The sequence below is a fragment of the Anas platyrhynchos genome, chromosome 1 (assembly GCF_047663525.1).
Source record: "Anas platyrhynchos isolate ZD024472 breed Pekin duck chromosome 1, IASCAAS_PekinDuck_T2T, whole genome shotgun sequence".
In the NCBI taxonomy this organism is placed as follows: domain Eukaryota; kingdom Metazoa; phylum Chordata; class Aves; order Anseriformes; family Anatidae; genus Anas; species Anas platyrhynchos.
The window spans coordinates 133,260,250-133,279,784 of record NC_092587.1 but is presented as its reverse complement, the minus strand read 5'-3'; the positions used below and the strand labels follow the sequence as shown (position 1 = coordinate 133,279,784).

At 35.0% G+C, this 19,535-nt stretch overlaps 1 protein-coding gene across 2 annotated transcripts in view; it reads right to left on the bottom strand.

Moving 5' to 3' along the window:
* Nucleotides 1-10,907: 10,907 nt before the first annotated feature.
* Nucleotides 10,908-19,535, bottom strand: part of PUDP (pseudouridine 5'-phosphatase) — an 80,154-nt gene continuing 71,526 nt past the window's right edge. For both annotated transcript variants that reach the window (XM_027447442.3, XM_027447454.3), the window contains one exon: nt 10,908-12,768. In XM_027447442.3, coding sequence (XP_027303243.2) covers nt 12,592-12,768 — 177 coding nt within the window. In that variant the 3' untranslated portion in view covers nt 10,908-12,591. The remainder of the gene's footprint in view (nt 12,769-19,535) is intronic.

The following is a 19,535-nucleotide window of genomic DNA, read 5'->3' as shown; positions in this document are numbered from 1 at the left end:
CTACCTACAGAGTGGATAGACAGCTCAACTACATTGATTCCAGTTAACCTGGCTGTATGTAGGCAAAGTAATACTTTTTATTATTCTGAGATGCTAATTTCTTATTGTGTCGATCAGAGGAAGTTCACTTACTAATCCCAAGTGATTAAGCTGCATATTTGAAATGATAAAAGAGGGATAAAGAAAAAGGGGATAAAAGAGAAGAGAGGGATATGGATTTATGTGTATTCTAGATTTAGAAGCTATTTTTTGTTTGCTATCTTCCAATAAATAATAAAAAATATTAAAATATACATTTTTCTTTTTATTTTTAGAGATTAGAGGTTTCACTTTATATTAGTTTTTAATTTAACCAGAAGTTTGTCTTTGTAAAATTTACAGTTATTATTAAAAGATTAAATGATTTGGAATGTGGGTAAAATACATCATTTGGGCAAATCTGACCTTTTCCTTTCAATGGTAATTACGTTGTGCAGTTACAGTTACAATATTCCTGACAGTAATGATCTTATAAGCAACCTCATTACAAACTGTTTACTGAAACATTATATAATAATATTCAAGCAAAATCCATCTAAAAATTCAAATGCATCACTAAGATTTTCACCGTATTTCAAATCCCTTTTTCTATTCAGATTTTTAAGTTTTTAACTTCTATGTATACAGAATTGGTACATCGGTGTTTTGTGATTAATTGCATCTGCAAAATTCATGTCTAGTGATTGTTTACACCTGTCATCAGTTGTGCAATCAGAAAACTAAAGGAGTTAAACAACTCTACCAGTTTACATGCAATTCCAAAAAAACTGTGGGTATAAGAGGGAAAAAATATATATAATGTTATAATTACTGAGCTATTATCAAAGTCTGTGGCTATGCTTGGGACTTCTAAAACAGGTATAATTCTGTAACAGTGACAATTCTTACTTCAAATATTTTGTATGCTCAGGCAGTTCTGTTTGTCTGGTGCAGAGAACTCTGTACACTGAAAGTGGCTATTGATATCAGAGAGGATTCTGAACGATGTGATGTCTAAATTGTCATTTGTTCGCTCTGTTGAATGTCTGACCATGAATTATATGAATATTTTGATTGTAGTTGTTGATATCCTTTTCTTGCCTTTCCCTGAGGAGAATATGACTAATAGCAGTTGTTTTGTGATGTAGAAACTCTTTTAGGATATGCTGTTCAAGATATTAACCCTGACTGCACATGGTAAGTGGCCCACACAATAGGTTAACTTCGTATTTCCAGGAGCCCCTATATATTAGTTTAAATTTTCAACATCAAAAGTGATTTTTGTTCAGATCACTATGGATAACAGTGACAGCATGCTGTGCTCTAAACAGAAAACTGCAGATGAGAAGAAAAGAAATATCTAGGTGGTGTTTTCCCAAAGACTTGTTGATGAGGTGAAAATTTTACCTTTTGACTTTTCATTCAATTTAGCAGAACACACTTTTTCCCTTTTCATATTTCAAATGGCTTGTGTTTTCCCTGGATACCTTTTACATTAGAATCTCATACCAAAGATAAGGTCACTGTTTAATGCATAAGTGTAAACAAATTTGGCTATTTGGAATTATTTGAATCTTAAGTTTTGAACGGATTTTTGTCAGATATTTTGTTAGATAGTCAGAATTATAGTGCCATGTCTGGGTTGAAAAGGACCTTAAAGACCATCTAATTCCAAACCCCCTGCCATGTGCAGGAACACCTTCCACCAGATCAGATTGCTCAAAGCCCAGTGGATATTTTTTTTTATCCGAAATACTTTTGGATATTTAACTCCCCAAATGTCCAAAACAGATAATAACAATAAATTTTTACTTTCTATTTAGTTAGAAACATCACATATTGGAAAGAAAAATCAGCAAGAATATATCTCTGTGTGTGTGTGTGTGTATAAATTATCATGGTAGGATATTTACTTAGATAAGCATCTATACCTTTAAAGAAAGCATTTACCTTCATACTTTCAATATAAACCTAAGAGATCTGAAAACTGCTGTAGCAGGAATGATACTTCAGCTGTGGAACCCAGAAGCAAAGACGGCATTTAATCACTAGTATGAGAGTCACATATATATATTGACAACTTCTTACCCTCAAAGAAGAATTCATACAAGCCATAGTGTTCCATCATGTCAAAAATATTGATCTACTGTTAGGAATTTAAAAAATAATTTAATCCCTCCATTTAACTTCTAATACATGTTAAAAACAAATGTGTTTATATGGCAGGGGGGAGGGAAGAAGAAGGTAACAGGGGAGAGAGGGAGATGGGTTAAAAGGAAATTGCTTGGATGTACTCATTTGATGTATAGCACATTTAACAGAGGATTTTATGAGCTGCAATTACCTGTACATTTCATGAGAGATATTTTTTTTTCATTCTAGCCATCACAGTCAAATGTGAAATGTGTGGCACCCTTTTAGTCTTAACACTACCACTGAACCAGGTAGGAAGATGGTATCATGAATTGTCATAAAACATTGTAGTCTGTATTATTATTATTACATCTTGTCTACAATTGTACAAACAATGATATAGTACACATTAATTTATACTATTGAAGTATTGATAAAATTTACCTAGTGTGTGGCACAAAGTTGGTTGAACATTTAGCTATAGAACAAATTGAGTGCAAGCAATAGCAGAAGTTTTCCAGGTTAACCCAACCCTCCTGGAGTCAGAGGTTTGTCTAGTCTTTAATGTTCCCTTACAAGGACTTAAAAACAGTACATATGAGACAGATTCTGATGTATACTGTAGTGAAGTAGTCCCTTCTGATGTGACTATTTTGTTCTGCTGCTATTTAGCTTCTATTAAAAACAAAAACAAACAAACAAACAAAACACAAACCACTAATACTCTTGTGAAATAGACATCTTAATGAGAACCAACAAGACCAATATAGGGTTAATCTAAAGAAGGATGTAAGCAGAAATGTTTCCAAATTATTGAACTAAGAATGCAGGCACTTGTACAAGAATCATAGCTAGACCAGAACAAATAATAATAGTCCTGGGTTGGTGGTCCCAATAACAATTGTGAGAGTTTATCTCAGATCTTCAGTATTTAAATCACTCACAGATCCACTCTCCCACATGTGTAGTCTTCGCTGGTGTCATTATAGCAATTAAAAGCTGATATAATGCAAATCCAGATTATCTACAGAATAACTGAATAACTAGATAATAACTGACATTCCTGTAGAAGTATAGAGGTAGACCTAGTTGTAAAGCTTAGGCTAGAAGTGAGGTAAGTATCAATGCAGTTAGTTGCTTTGAAATTAAAAATTTTACAAATTTAAAAATTTACACAGTTTTAGAGCAGGTTAAACTGTGTAAAAAAGGTAAAGACAGTTTAGTAGGACAGAAAAGAAGGGAAAATAATTATGGTAACTATTATAAGCATAATAATTATAATAAAATTTTGTATAAGACCTGTGATGCACAATGTGATTGTCCACTACCTGCTGACTGATGCCCAGACAGACCCTGAGCAGTTATGTTTAGCAGCAAGTAAGGATTGAACACTGGAAATAAGTTCTTTATGGTGTGGGTGACTGACCTCCAGAGGTCCTGTCCAGCCTATTCTGTGGTTTTGTGAACATGTAGATGTAGTAGGATTTCCTTGCATCTTGACTTTGCAAAAAGACATCTTCCCTTTCTGGGAGCACATACAATTCTGTGAATGTATTCAGCATGAGCCCGTCACTTTGAACTGCCTTGGAGAAAAGCGGTCATCTTAATCTCCCAGCTGATGAAGTCTATTACTAGGAGGAAGAAGACGAGTCAGTATCCCAACTGAAACAACAGATTCAGTCTTCAGAAGCATTACAGCAAGGTCTTCAATATGCTTTCTTTCAGATCTGTCATAATAGATGAAACTAGTAAAGAACAGCTTTATGAGACTGGTGCATTGACACAAGAGTATAAACCTGCAGTTTATTTTATTATTTCATTATTTTAATTAATAGAATCTTATGGAAGTCAGAGGGAACAAGACATGGACTTCTGCGGTACGGAAGAACTTTACTGAAGAGAGTGCTTTTTGTCTTGTAGAGCTAGTAGATTTTGCTGTTTGGTTTTCTTCAGCAAGATTTCACATGGGTGTGAACTTCACTAAAGATAAAGCACCCTCTTCTGTGCTTAGAGGGAGCATTTCCTATCAGGTACAGCAATGGTTTTAAGAAGTGCACAAATAACAGCTGTGCACCAGCTCCTTTCATCCAGTTGTCAAAAAGTCATTCTAAGAGCTTTGCATACTGTTCCTAATACAGTTGAGTCTTTATTAGAAATTCAGAGCTGAAAGGACCCATGCCCCCTACACAATTTCACAAACCACCTCCCTTCAACCATAATCACAAAATATGAATTTGATCAGATAGGCATAGAATGTTTTTAGTAGATTCTAGACAAATAAATTCACTTCCAGCCACAAATTTAACTTATATATATGCCCTATAAATTTGATAAAATCATTACTAATCAGAGTTATATAACATAGGCTAAAGAAATATGACAGGATGAAATTATGACAGGATGAAATAATATGATTAATGAATTCCCTTACAGTAAGATTTGATTCAGAAAGGGGAAAAAAAAAAACAAAAAAAAAACAACAAAAAAAAAACACTACCTTTTGCTGCCTTGTGTTGCACTGAAAAATAGTCACTTTCCTAATGTTTTTGGTCCAAAGAAAGTGAATGCCATAGGTTTTACAATGTTTCGGATGCAGCCATCAATAAGAACAATGTCGAGGGCCATAGTCAATAAGTTTACAAGGCTGCAGTCATAAGCCATCTGGAAATCCAATGGGAAATCAGCTTTCCCATTTTTCAGGTAAAATAGAACACTTTTGGATCATATTTGAGCAATGAAGATACAGTAATAAAATGGCTTAGTAAGGTTTGCATAGTCTTCACAATTTTAATTCAAGATGGTATTTTAGCAAAGATTAACATTTGTTTTACCCCATCTTGTGTACTCCATTACTCCCACAATTTTTGGTATGGCAATGAAAACAATTCTCTCCCTACTTAGGACTGGCTTATGAAATCCATGTCTCTGTGGATACTCTGCAGCAAGTTAAATGTGTGAAATACATGTATGCCTATGTGATAAAACTAATTTAATACATGTATGCCTATGTGATAAAACTAATTTTTGCTGAAATTACATTCTGCTACAGCAAAAATACATTTCACAGAGTATAACACTATATCTTCAGCATTTTATGAAAAGGAAAAACAATTTTATTTTATATTAAAGATTTGTTTTTTCTAGTGTAGCATTTCATCTTTTCTTGATCATAATTGCCCTGGTCCAGTGCTTGAGGTATTGAGTATCTAACAAAACTGAGCATCTGACTAACTAAACAGCATGAGAAACTGCAAGAATTGGATTCAGGTTTGTACAGGCATGTCACAGAGATGTTTGTTTGCATTTGTAGTAATGTATAAAGATAATTCTTTACAAGTAAAGCCTAAAAATGTGAAAAGCATTTCACATTTTTGCATACCCTTGAAGTCCATGTGCCTTAGATAAAACTATGGGAACTGAGATAAAATTTGTGTATCTAAAATACTGAGGATGTTTGTTCTGCCAAAGCATTACTTTCATTAACAGATAGAATAACTCTTCCTCTTTGTCTCAGGCACTTCCTTTTGGAGAGTCAAAGGAAGCTCAAAATGGTTGACTCATATGTATGTATCTGTGTATCCTTCCTCTTGTCTATGTACAATTCTACCTTGCCTTTGCAAAAAGTCAGTAGAAATCAAACTGTTTTGTGGAAATACCATATATGCATTCTTTGCTAAACAAGCTGCATCTTTGCATGACTGAATGTTTTTCTGTGTCATAGATCTACACAGTTCCACTAAACAGTTCCTAGAAGAATTTCACAGAATGTACAAGGGTGATATGGTCAAGGAACCTCTAGTTTTAAGTCTAATTCTTCAATTTTATCACAATTGAGTGTAATTCAGCATTTTAGTTACCTGCAGTCATATAGTGATTTGGATTGGATAACGTTACTATTAGGCACATTGCCCACATTTAGTTATAAAGATAGCGGTAACCAATTACATTACTAGCAAGACATCCAGAAGATACGGTGGAAACTATTTTGTAAAATCTACAGGGACTTAATTAAACCTCTGTACTCCAACTTCTGCAGTCCTTTAAATGAGGAGAAGTTGCTGGCTATGTAGTTATCGCTCTATGTGAAATAAAAAGTAAATGAAAACACAACAACACACTTTTAAATTAACCAGAATATTACATAGGAAAAACAGTTAAAATCTTCTTAAATATCCCTTTCTGCAGGAAAATTGCTCTGGTTACCATAGGGATGTTGTTGACTTTGAAGAAATGATGAACTCACTCCATCAATATGTAGTTTGAGGTAAACATAATAGAGAACAATGGTATGACGCAGTTTCTTTCAGATAGATGTCTTCAGGTTGATGACATACTCTTCTATTTTCCAGTTGTTCAAGCAATTCAAAATTTCAAAGTCAAAACCGAAAGTTTACCACAGTTTACCAGCATCGAAACTAAGGCATTTATTGATATATTTCTATATTTATTTGTGGTCTGATGCTCATCGAATACTATTTATGAATAGTCCAGAATCTTCGATTATGTATTTCAACTGTTCCATTTTCTTTGGACTGTGGTTCTAAGAAACATGCTTCAGAAACTTGCCTCTTACCTCTCTCAGTACCTTATATCACAATGTCTTTGAATATGTTTTTGACCTGGGTTTTGATTCTGTTAATGCTGATTTTCCCCCTAAAATTACTGCTTTTACATTTTTCCTAAAGACTCCTCTGTCTCCTTTTCATTCACTTCGTTGGTGTATTTGGTTCTAGATGGTTTGCACCATGGATGGCTTCCTTGTCTCTAGTTCCTTTCTTCTAACACTTTATTTTTCTCCACTAAGTAATGACCTCTCTGCTATTTTTTGAATCAATCATATTTACAATTATCCTCCTCCTAATATTTTGCTTCACATTCACGTTTCATGCTGCAGATATTCTGAGGAAAAGGCTGCAAAAAATGGGTGACAGTTGAAATGCTTTCTCTCTGCTGAGGCCACATGGGACTGAGGCAAGTGCCAAAATCTTAATATGATAGTTTAGAGCCCATAGGTCAAGGGACTGAAGAACAGGAGAGTAACATCCTTTCTCAACATATGTTTCTACAACCTGCCCTCTAAAATCAGTTTTTTATTGCACAGGACTACCTGGTGAGGACACAGCCTGCAGCACACTCAGCCTCATCATACTCATACCTGCTGAGGTAGGTTCCTCAGCACTCAGAAGTTCTGGTATGTGCTTTACTTCAAATTCTCTTCCTCCTTCTGTCCTCCGCTTTAATAAGGAAATTAAACCTACAATTTGTGAAGTGACAGCCAAAGGGAAAATTAACATAATGTGTTGATGACAGTCAGGCTTCGCTTGGGACAGAGTGTACTGAGGGAGTTCCTTTTTCCTTTATTCCAGTCTTTCCACATATTTGCACTACCTTGGCAAAAATTCTATTCACCGAACTTTGTGTTTCACATTTGGGTGAAATTTTGAAGTGGAAAATTAGAAACATGTAAATTGATTTTTCTTTTCACATGGCTCAGAATTGTACTGCCTAAGTAGTGTTCTTGGTGTCCAAATTTATCAAGATTAAAAAAAAAAAAAAAAAGTGAATTTCTCTATCATTAACAAATATCTGAAGAATGTAATATGTAGTACAACAAAATCTCAAGCTTAATTCCATTAAAGATACAGATGAATCTTAACACTGTGGAAAATCGTTTAATTTCTTCATAATAAATACGAAGTTTCTTGAAACTTTTTCTGATTTATCTAACTTGGCTTCTACTGAAGACAACTTTTTGGAATATATGCAACATGAATTTGATTCTGGGCAGAGGTTTGTATGTCTTAACTCTACAGCATTCTTTAGAAAGAAATCTAATCCAAGCAAGGAATGAACATCTCAGTTTTTTCTGATCTTTATTTGTACAAGGCAAATGCCAACCTTCACAGACATCAGATTGCATTGGAACAGGAATAATTTCTGAATGCAATGAATTTTCACCTCAATATATTCAATGAAACTCCTGTTTATCTTTGCAACCTGAAATTCCTATCAGGATGAATCCCATCAGAGTTCCAGTAAAATGTAAAATATGATGCAGAAAGGAGTTCAAGTTGCAGTAGAACGCCTCATAGATCACTAACATTTTCTTCTTCCTTTTCATTTTTTACTTTTTAACAATGAAAAAAAAAATAAATAAATTGGCTCCATCTTGCTGTATTTACCCTATTTCAAAATAGCAAAAACTTGGTCAGGAAGTTTTGCCTTTATTCCTTGGAAACTGGAATTCTCAGGATATGGCTAAAGCACGTATTCTACATTAAAAATAAATGTATTCTGAAAATTAAGCTGGTGCTTATTTTCTATGTTTAATGAAAATGAATTAAGCATGTACTTAAGTATTTGTTGGGATTGAAGTCTGCTTGCTGAGTTAGAGGATAGATTTTTTTGGATTAGTTTTTAACAGTCCTCTTAATACAAAACACAGATGGAGCATTCAAATGTCCTGATTGCTCACATGTCCTCATGATCTGTAGCCAGGATCTGGTATGGATTTTTTTTAGTTTAGTCAAAACAGGACTTCATCTGTAATGCACCAGATGGAAGGAAGGGAAAGGATCCAAGTTTTTAATCTTTTTTTTTTTTTTTTTTTTTCTTTCCTGAACAGATGTTGTTGAGATGATTGAGCTACACAGCCACAAATCAAACCAAAAGTGGATAAAGAAATATATACAAACATATGTTGATATTTGGTATATGGTTCATGACTACAGTCATCTATGGCTGCCATGAATATCCACCACTTATAAAATGGAGATGACAAGTTTTTTGAGATTACTATTCCTGAACAATTTAATTGTGTGTACATAGTCAAGAGAAAAGCTAACAATGATGCTTTAATAACCATGACCACAGGACCAAGAAACTGGTCAAGAGCAAGTAGCAAATTATGTGGAATAGAATTTTAATAAAAGGAAGGAAAGGTGATCACATGTGGCTGAGATTCAGAGATTGCAGTTTGGGGCAATAATCTCACTGAAAACTGTAAGTTGGGATATTTAAATGCACAGAAAAATAATTGTGTGGGACGCAACTTACTTTTGAGTTAAGAAGTGAAATTTTTCTAAATTCTCCACATGTGATGAACTTGTTAAAATAAGATCGCAGAGTCTACTGATCTCATGATTACTTCTCCTTGTAAAGTAATTCTCATTTTGTGGTGTTTTATATTTATTATTCTCTGCATCTTAAAAATAAATAAATAAAAAGATTTTGATAGTAGTTCCTTTGAGGTAAACTGCAAATGAGATATGCTTCATTTTTTATTTATTTTTTTTAATAAACTCTACTGTTAAATTAACTATATGCCAAACTTTCAAAAAAACTACTAATTACAGCTTATTAAAGCTTGTTCTACGTAGTAACTTCCCTGTTGGAATTCAGTAATTATGAACGAAGGGGATCCCATCAGGCACCTGTTTTACACTTGAAAGCTCAGAATTATTGCTCTACAGAAACACTTTGTATTATATAACATAAGTAAATGAAGGAGATATATAGCAATATTTCTGTTATCTTGCCAGGAAAGACCTGAAATGGAATTTAATTTGGATGGGGTGGTTTGTTGTCACTGTGTACATGTAAGTATCCATGGGCTTAAAGAAATTATATAATATCTACATTGAAATAGTATTTACCCCTTTTTAAAACAATGCTTCCAGATTCTTGAAGCCAAAGTAAAAGAAAAGAAGTAAACTTCAAAATTTTATACTATATGTATTAAAGATCTTCTAGTACCATCTAGCTTATATTTGACTGACTATATGGAATAAAATTGTCTTTTTTTTTTTTTTTGAGTTATGAACAGACCACAGCAATAGAAAATTGTAGCAGTCTGTGAAAAGAAGCAAAAGTAATTTATGTATTTATTTATTTGTTAATTTTGGAGGAAAAATACTGAAGCACTGAAGCATCAATGAGTCATATTTTTTTTTCCTGAACAGAAAACCTTCCAACTAAAACAGTGAACACCAAAAATGCCTAGAAAAGGTTTTGTAAGGAAGACCACAGAAAAACAGATGATATTAAAAAAAAAAAAGAAAAAGTTCAAATTGTCTTATTTGACTAACTTCATATACATTGATTTTATGGGGACAGATATTTTACTAGGATTTTTGGAGTACTTTATGGACAACAAATCAGAAAGTTATTTTTTAAATGCTATAATTTATTTTATAAAAGTAATAAACCCACACACTACAGCTTTTTTTTAACAATGAAAAGTGAAAGACATTGCTTCCGTCTTGGCATGTATATACTTTTGGATTCTAACAAAACCTGTCTATGTCTAGCAGTTTCTTAAGAGGCCCTACCTGTGCCTTGACAAGATTCCGCAAACAAAGGTAAGAGGGAAAGATGACAACATAAAAAATTTGTGGAAATTATAGTAGTCAGGAAAATCAATTTTAAGTATTTAAATCAACCCAAAGTATTTTTTTTTTTATTTTAAAAACAGATTTCAAGACTGTTTTCAGTGAACACACCAAAAAAAAGGACTCAAGAAAGAGCAGAAAAGTAAGGATGGCCTAGAGAAAGCTATTTGGGTATGAAGGAGTTAGAAGCCCTAACTTTATGTCGTGGTTCCGCTCGAGTGGGCAGCCGAGCTCCACCACAGCCGCTCTCTCACTCCCCCTCCTCAAAGAGGAATGGGGAGAAAATATGTGAAAGGGGCTCAAGGATTGAGATAAGGACGAGAAAATCACGCAATAATTAGTGTAACGGGCAAACCAGACTCAGCATAAGAAGACAGATAGTAAGATTTATTGCTCATTACTAACAAGCTAGAGAAGTGAGAAACAAAGGAAAGAAACCAAAAGCACCTCCCCCCCCATCCACCCTCTTCCACCTCCTCCCCCCGAGCGGCACAGGGGAACGGGGGAATGGGGGTTATGGTCAGTCTACAGCACTTCTTCTCTGCCGCTCCTTCTCGGTCACTCTCATCCCCTGTGCTGTGGGGTCCCACCCACGGGATGCAGTCCTTGATGAACTGATCCAGCGTGGGCTTCGCACAAGCAGCAGATCTTCCAGAACTGCTCCAGATATGGGTCCGTACCACGGGGTCCATCCCTCAGGAGAAAACTGCTCCAACCTGGCTCCCCTACGGGCAGCAGCTCCTGCCAGGTCACCTGCTCCTGCGTGGTCTCCTCTCCACGGGCTACAGGTCCGGCCCGGAATCTGCTCCGGCAGGGGTCTTCCACAGGCAGCAGCCTCCGTCGGTGCAGGGCCACCTGCTCCACCGTGGTCTCCTCTCCACGGGCTGCAGCGTGAAACCCTGCTCCACCGTGGTACTCCATGGGCTCCAGGGGGACATCCTGCTTCACCATGGTCCTCACCACAGGCCGCAGGGGACTTCTGCTCCGGCGCCTGGAGCACCTCTCCCCCTCCTTCTACACTGACCTTGGCACCTGCAAGGCTGTTTCTCACTCCCTTGACTCTCCCGGCTGCTGTGTGGCGCAGCAGTTTTTTCCCTGTCTTAAATATGCTCTCACAGAGGCGCAAAACAACATCGCTTATTGGCTCAGATCTGGAAAACAATGGGGCCCTTCCCAAACATGGGGCGGCTTCTAGATCTTTCTCACAGAAACCACCCCTATGGCCCCCTGCTACCAAAGCCTTGCCACGTAAACCCACTACACTTTATCAGCATTAAAACAAGGAGACTGGATGAATTTATTTCAGAAGTATGAAAGGGAAGGGTACATGGCAACATGGAAGATAAGAATATAAGGAAACAAGGAAGATGCAAAGCACTTTGGTTAAAAAGTTGGACCATATAACCTTGTATACCTCTAGTAGGTATTTAACATGCCCAAAAAAGATAAGCACAGAATTAAAGAATAATGGAGGTCATATGGGATTTCTGGAAGTCATCTCATTAAACCTCCAAAGAGAAAAAAAAATGCAGAAAGTACAAGGAAATCCTGGCAAATAACTACAAAAAATGACAGGAGGATACAAAGGGGAATAGACATGCAACTACAGGATGAGGAAATGGATAAACATGTTGATAGTGATAACTGTATCAAAAACAATGTAATGGGATAGAAGCCAATCCAGAACAGATTTCTGGTGAAGAGCTAAACAGTAAGCCATTCAAGGAGAAACAGAACAAGAAGCTTCCAATGCAGTTACCATAAATTGTCTAAATAGTTTCATAATATTCCCAGAAAACATTATGATCTACAGAGAACAAGGCTGGATTCACTTCACAAGATGAAATGCTGCTTTAATTTAGCATTTATCATGACAGCAAATAAGTAATATTCCAGTCAACTTTCAAAGGTTGGAAGACTTGGTGTCAACAGGATTTTTGTGTTCTAGCTTTAAGAGAGAGAGACAAAGCAAAACAATTATAAACCCTTAACAATATTTAATTCCACTTTTGTGAACTCCAGTCAAGCTTATGTACATAAACACTAGGCATTAATCATATGCTGGTAAGCCAAAGAGTTCTGGTTTGAAGTCCTCCATGGAGTTCAGCAATAGAGTTGCCTCCTTTTTAAGATCTGGATTTAAATTTTCATCTGGTATCATAACCACTTGCATTCCTGCTGCCAGTGCTCCTTTGACTCCTAGTGGTGAATCTTCAAACACAAGACACTGAGAAACAAAGGGGTGAGGGGAAAGAAGTAAAAAAAAATGTTAATACAAACTTTGTATATTCTTTTTTAAAAAGAGAGAATTATACTGAATAAAAATTAGTAGGAAAGCAAACTTCAATTTTTGGCCTAGATATCCCTAATTAGAACAAGGGTAAACCTATCAACTGGAACATCTGCATGGTAATTATCTTTACAGAATCACAGAATCACAGAATTTCTAGGTTGGAAGAGACCCCAAGATCATCGAGTCCAACCTCTGACCTAACGCTAACAGTCCCCACTAAACCATATCCCTAAGCTCTATATCTAAACGTCTTTTAAAGACTTCCAGGGATGGTGACTCCACCACTTCCCTGGGCAGCCTGTTCCAATGTCTAACAACCCTTTCGGTAAAGAAGTTCTTCCTAACATCCAACCTAAAACTCCCCTGGTGCAACTTTAGCCCATTCCCCCTCGTCCTGTCACCAGGCACGTGGGAGAACAGACCAACCCCCACCTCACTACAGCCTCCTTTAAGGTATCTGTAGAGAGCAATAAGGTCGCCCCTGAGCCTCCTCTTCTCCAGGCTGAACAAGCCCAGCTCCCTCAGCCGCTCCTCGTAGGACTTGTTCTCCAGGCCCCTCACCAGCTTCGTCGCCCTTCTCTGGACCCAAATTCATTTCAATTCAAAAAGGCATCTACACGCATACTTAAATCCCAACAACTGGTTATCCAGATGCTCCTAAGCAAATCCTTTTCTGGTGATAGGTTTAAGCACAAGCTTAAAGCAAAGCATGTGCTTAAATACCTTCAACATAACTCTATAACTTTATAACCTGTAAAATGGCAAAAGTAGTGCTTTCAATTGCAGGTGTGACATTTCTTATGTGTATGAGAGTGGCAAAGGCTACAGTACCCAGGTCAATATTAGGACCCTAGGTAAGTAAGACAGAAGTTATTTGACAAAAGAGTGCTCATGAATTCACATTCTAGTTTCTTAGTTCCAAAGCAATGCTGACAAAGAAAATCAGCAATTATATTGGACTGTTACTCTTAGAGAAGGGGCAGTATAGTCAGGTAAAATTCTGTATCTTAAAATAGTCAAAATCATTCAAGATTGCAGTATGGAATCTAAGTTGTTAAAAATAATGAATACATTATACGTGTGAATTTTGTACTTTAACAGTACAATATTCAATAATAAATATATAACATAGTATTTTGGAAATTGAAATGCTATACTATTTTGTTTAAAACTTCAACTCTTCAGTATTTCAGCATTTCATACTAATCTAGTAATCTGGTTAAATTACTGTTAGTTTTGATTATTGGATTAAAATTTTTGTATTTTTTTTTTATTTTTTTTTTCTGAAAAAAAGCAGGCAGTTAAAATCTAGTATTTTGTAAGTCAATCTAAAAGTACTTTTCACTATTTTGTTTTGATTAATACACCAACTGTAAAAATTGAAATGTTGTAAAAAAACTAATCAAAGTAGCAGAAATGAACTATCCTACCTCTTTATACCATGCATATAGTATGCATTATCTATGTAGGTACACATATATAAAATACACAAAGACTGGAAAAACTTTGAAGAAAAAAATAAAAGGTGTATTCTTAGGGAAACAAATTACACAGATTTATTGGAAAATAATATCTATGGTTAATTTAATGAAAAAATCATGATCACAGTCAACTTAATAAACTTCCAGATACAATAGGACAATTCATTAAAAGTAAATATGATTATAACAAAGATACAATCCCACCTTCAGTAATGTTTGTTTTGCCTAATTCATGGTTCATTAAGAAAAATTAGAAAGCTTCTTCAACACCTGACTTAGAATTAGACCTTGACCCATGCTACTTCTTATCCCTCCCACTGCTGCAGTAATTTTATAGTGTTGTCTGTTTAGATCTCAAAAATATAATATGTATAAATAAGTGAAGTGCTGAAAAGTTTGCCCTTTCAACTTTTTTGCATATATCTGAATAATACTGCAGTTTTTGCAATCAGCCAGTGTACCACTTCATAGAACTTTTCCATACTTTGTGGCTAGGATACATTTCAGCAAAACCTAAACATTTCCCAGACATGAAATACCATATTGAAGAATTAAAGTAATTGAATTAAATTGAAATATGTTTACATATTTTAAATTGTGTTATAATGGCAGAATCATTTTATTTTTTAAAAATTGGTAATTAGTAACACTGAACATAAAGTTTTTCCTTTCAACAAAAGTTGTAAGAAAGACAGCAATTACTATTTACTACACCAGTAGTTTTGCAGTCCTATTAGCTGAGGACCATACTAAGGACATGAAATGGGCCAAATGACTTTAGCACCATTTAAAACACTCTTAAAAGAATTTCACAAACACATTTCAACTGGATTGTCAATGATTCATACAAATTCAGGTGGATCATCTAGTCTGAACTTCTATATAATAGACGATAATTCTTCTGGAGTTCATTCCTGTATAAAATATAGCATCTCTTCTTCATGTTAAGTGGTCTTGAGTTTGAATTTTTGGTCATAGACAATACAAAACAACCTTTAGTGTCCAAGTACCCAAGAATTCTGACCTGTGCTGACATACGGTGTCTAACAGTTCTGCAATTCAGACTGCATCTATTATCAATATTATTAGCAGTGCTACTGCTACTAATATACTACTACTAATACACTAATAATATAAAAATCACTGCTACAAGTCATTTCAGTAATTCAATACAGACTTTGGGATGATAAGTACAATGTTCCCTACACCTTTCAGACATTGCAATTCTGCCTTATCATAAATTTCTCTCTCATCCATTAGGCATTTGGTAAACTCTGCAGTCATTACCAAAGTATCAAACCCCTTCCTACATACTCAGGATGGGTTTTCTTACCTTTTTCTTCACAATACAATAGATTGTGGCAACTGATACTTGCTGGATGAGAGCAATGAATTACTAAACTTAATTTAACTGTTGACTGAATTGAGATTTGATGCACTGGGAGAACATACATCAGTACACTGCATCTTTTAGGCTCCTTAAAACACTTTGACCAGAAAAGATTAAGGATGTACTAAGTTTATTTTTTCTGGCTGTGATCTCAGAAAACCAAGCTGCACCCTGTAAAAACTTTTTTATGATCAAAGAAAACATTTTTGCAAGACATACTAAATAGATGCACTATATGTCTCTATGTTGTATATCTATGACCTATATCAGACCGGATCAGAAAAGAGGAAGCAAACCCTTTCTGCTTCCTTTTCTTTTTAAAATATTTGCCCTTGCCCATCAAGATGTCAGCAACTACTTGGAGTCAGTCAAGGAAAAGCAAAATGTGCCTTCTACCTTGCATTTCATAAAGCAAACCTCAACTAATGAATTTCAATGAGGCAATGGAACCAAACCGATCTCTCTTGTGTTAATTTCCTTTATACACTCTCTAAATTCCTTCTTTTCCTACTCTGTTTTGATCAATGTGATATTTTCAACTGTTGATCAGTATTTGTACTACAAATATGTAATTCTGGAACAACTGTTAGGACTGAAGTACAGTTCTGCCTAAAGGTTTTCTTCTTAAGAACAGATTAGTTTGTGACCCTAAGCACTCTATGCATTCACAAACAGTAAATGAAGCCCTGGCAGGCTCTCCCTTTTGAAGACTAAGCTTAAACGTTGCACAGAACAGCATTATCAAGGCTTTTCAGAAACTTTCTAATCCAGTCCATACAAAGAAATGTACTTCACTGCTCTGCCTTGAAAGACCTAATTGACTTCCATGATGTCAGTAAGCTTAGTGTAAGAGAAGAGACAATGATTATGGAATGCAATATGCATAATGAAAAGCTTAACTAATTCCCTAGAACTAGAAGCAATTAAAACTCTTAATTACCAAAGAAACCAGGCAAATGACCCATAATTATAGTGACTTTAATGTTACAGGAAATAAGTGTACTAGGTCTTCCTCCTGTCTTCCTCGCTACTGACACTTATTGTCAACAGCACAGAAACATTTTTAATGGATGACGAAAGGTTTACAGAGGTCACGTACAAAATGGATTTATTAACTTTGCTGCACAGAGATGTTATAAACTGCTCACTGTCCTGGCCCACCCACACACTAAATTTAGAGATATGAAAGCAGCCAAGTTCTTCCCCATTTTGCATAAATATTGCAACATCAGCATCACTCCAACTGAGAGAGACAGATGAGATTTATACAGACTTCAGCTGAGATTCTGGCTCCTTGTCTGCATTACTTGTATAACTTGTGTCACTGATCAATACTACTGCTATGACATTTCTCAAAAGGTCATACTAATACAGGACAGTTTTCACTTTGGAATGAACTAGATACTTTAAAAAGTAAAGTACTAAAGCACACTAATTTATATTTCACTCTGTGGATCTAGAAGAAAGAATTAATCACTCAACCTAAGAAAGAAATATTAAAATCACTGCAGCACTTCATTAACTCATATGCCTAGATGAAATTTAAGAATATAAGAAAACAATTGCTAGTCAGGCCTTTGGAATGCACAGCAGGTCCTGTCCAACCTGTGTACTGTAAAGTGGATGGAATAATTAAATAGCTAATAGGGATATCCTTAAGTGTTAATACTATTAGTGATAATCAAAGAGTCTGGAAGGATAGAAGATTAAAATCAGTTTTGAAATTAATATTTTGGAAAGCCCGCATGTAGAATAATGGGAAGTGCTTAGGGAACACATAACCTTGATCACCTATGACATTATTGTATCAATTCTAAAATAGAATTCCAGATGAGACTAAAGATGGCATAATTTATATACATATAACATTTTTGCAAATTAAACACTACTATCTACTGTTTTATAAAGAAACAATAAAAAAAAAAAAAAACACTCTTAAAAATGGTAAATACAGCCTAAAATTATTTTTTATTTTGTTAGAATACAACAATATAATATAACTCCTGTTGAATCAAAACAAAAAGCATAAACAGTGGAATTCTGAGGTTTCAGATAGTAGTTCTAAAGAGGGCTGGTCAGGCCTTTGAGAAGTTATCCCTACGTTCGTTCTCCAACTTCTGAATAGGATCAGTCTCTTTCTGTGCTTGGTGAGAAGGAACAGTAGAAGATTATTGTAACTCCTGTATTATAATGAGGCAGAGGTACTTGGTATAAGAATGTAATATATTATGTTTGGGACTTCTTATGAATCACAAACAATACTTCTGTAATTTCACTGGTTATCAGCATTGTTTTTTCTCCATAATCAAATCAACAGCATAAAAGCACAACATGTTATTTGTAAAATTTGCACTCTGGAAACATTTAGCCGCCTTAAACATTAATTTATGTATACATGCACAATACAGTCTTCTATAAACATTTAAGGTTTAATTAAAATTCCATCGTATCATTGAAAAAAAAACTATTAACCTCAGTGGGCATCAAAGTCAGCCCCAAAACAGGCCCTGAGAAGAAATCCTCCAACTGCAGCTAGCCCACACTGCTTTCAGAAGTATGTTGTTCATCTCTGCTAACTTGAAGATGGTCAGGCCTTTCATTCCTCCCAATAATTTGTTCTGTTGAATGCCAAATACAAATGCCAGTTCATAATCTGTGTCTATAATTAAAAACTAAGTAGCATCATGAAATTAATGAAATTATTAGTCTGAAGAATTATACTACTGTAATTCTGGTTTTTTGTTTGTTTGTTTGTTTTGTTTTGTTTAACAATGTTTATCTCCTTTCCTTACTGATTCTTTTTTTTTTTTTTTCAGATTTTCAGTGAAATTCCACTACTGACCAACTGTTGCTAGTGTGAATGATCAAGAACTACAGGAATTTTCAAGAACTACAATGTAATTCAGAATGCAATGCAGACCCATCTACATCCCTTACAAAATGTTGGGACGCTGAAAAGATTCTGTTTATCATTTATGGTTGGTGGTGAAAATTCATAAAACGAGAGAGGAAACAACAACACCTTCACTAACATATTACAACAGAACTGGTGGGCTATGTGTTAGGAAACGGCTTTCATCTTTTCTTACTCATTGATATACAAAGATTCTAAGAACAAGGGGAAAATGTATTTCTTGGTGACCTATTTACCAACAGACTTACTTAAACATTATTGAATAAATGCATTTTAAGCAGCTACAGTATTTGCAATTTTGGCCTCCTACTGTTAAAAGAATTAACAAAAAAAAAAAAAAACAATGATGAAATTACTTGATTAATGTTTTGCTCCTGATCTTTGGACTTACACTCTTTCCAGAAATCATTGGGAAGCATCAGCAGCAATGAATTACACTTCATTTTATTTGAAGGATGTGTGCCAATTTGACCAGTCAGGGATAACAAAGTCATATTAAATATGCTATGTAAGAAAGACATGAAGCTTACAGCCCCCCCAAAGGCAGTTCTATTAAGAAAAATAAGCAGTAAGCCAAGATGTTTTTAAGTGATAAAACAAATGAACAAACAAGCTGGAAAGTTATAACCAAATGAATTAAAAGTCAATGTATCTGGAATACTAACTATCAGCCACCATCCTGTATGATTCATATTAAGAACTGTTTGAAAATTATATGCACACTTGTTTTTTAATCCAGATTTTTAACTTACTAGTGTTAGTACCGTGCAGGTCAGTACAAAAATCAACTTGTTTACTAGAAGGCTTACAAGTTATAACTAAAAATCAGTAGTAGGATTTAAACAAAACCACCACCACAACAAAGCATTACATCTGCACATTACTAGGTTACTCTGCACTTCCAGCCCTCAAAAAA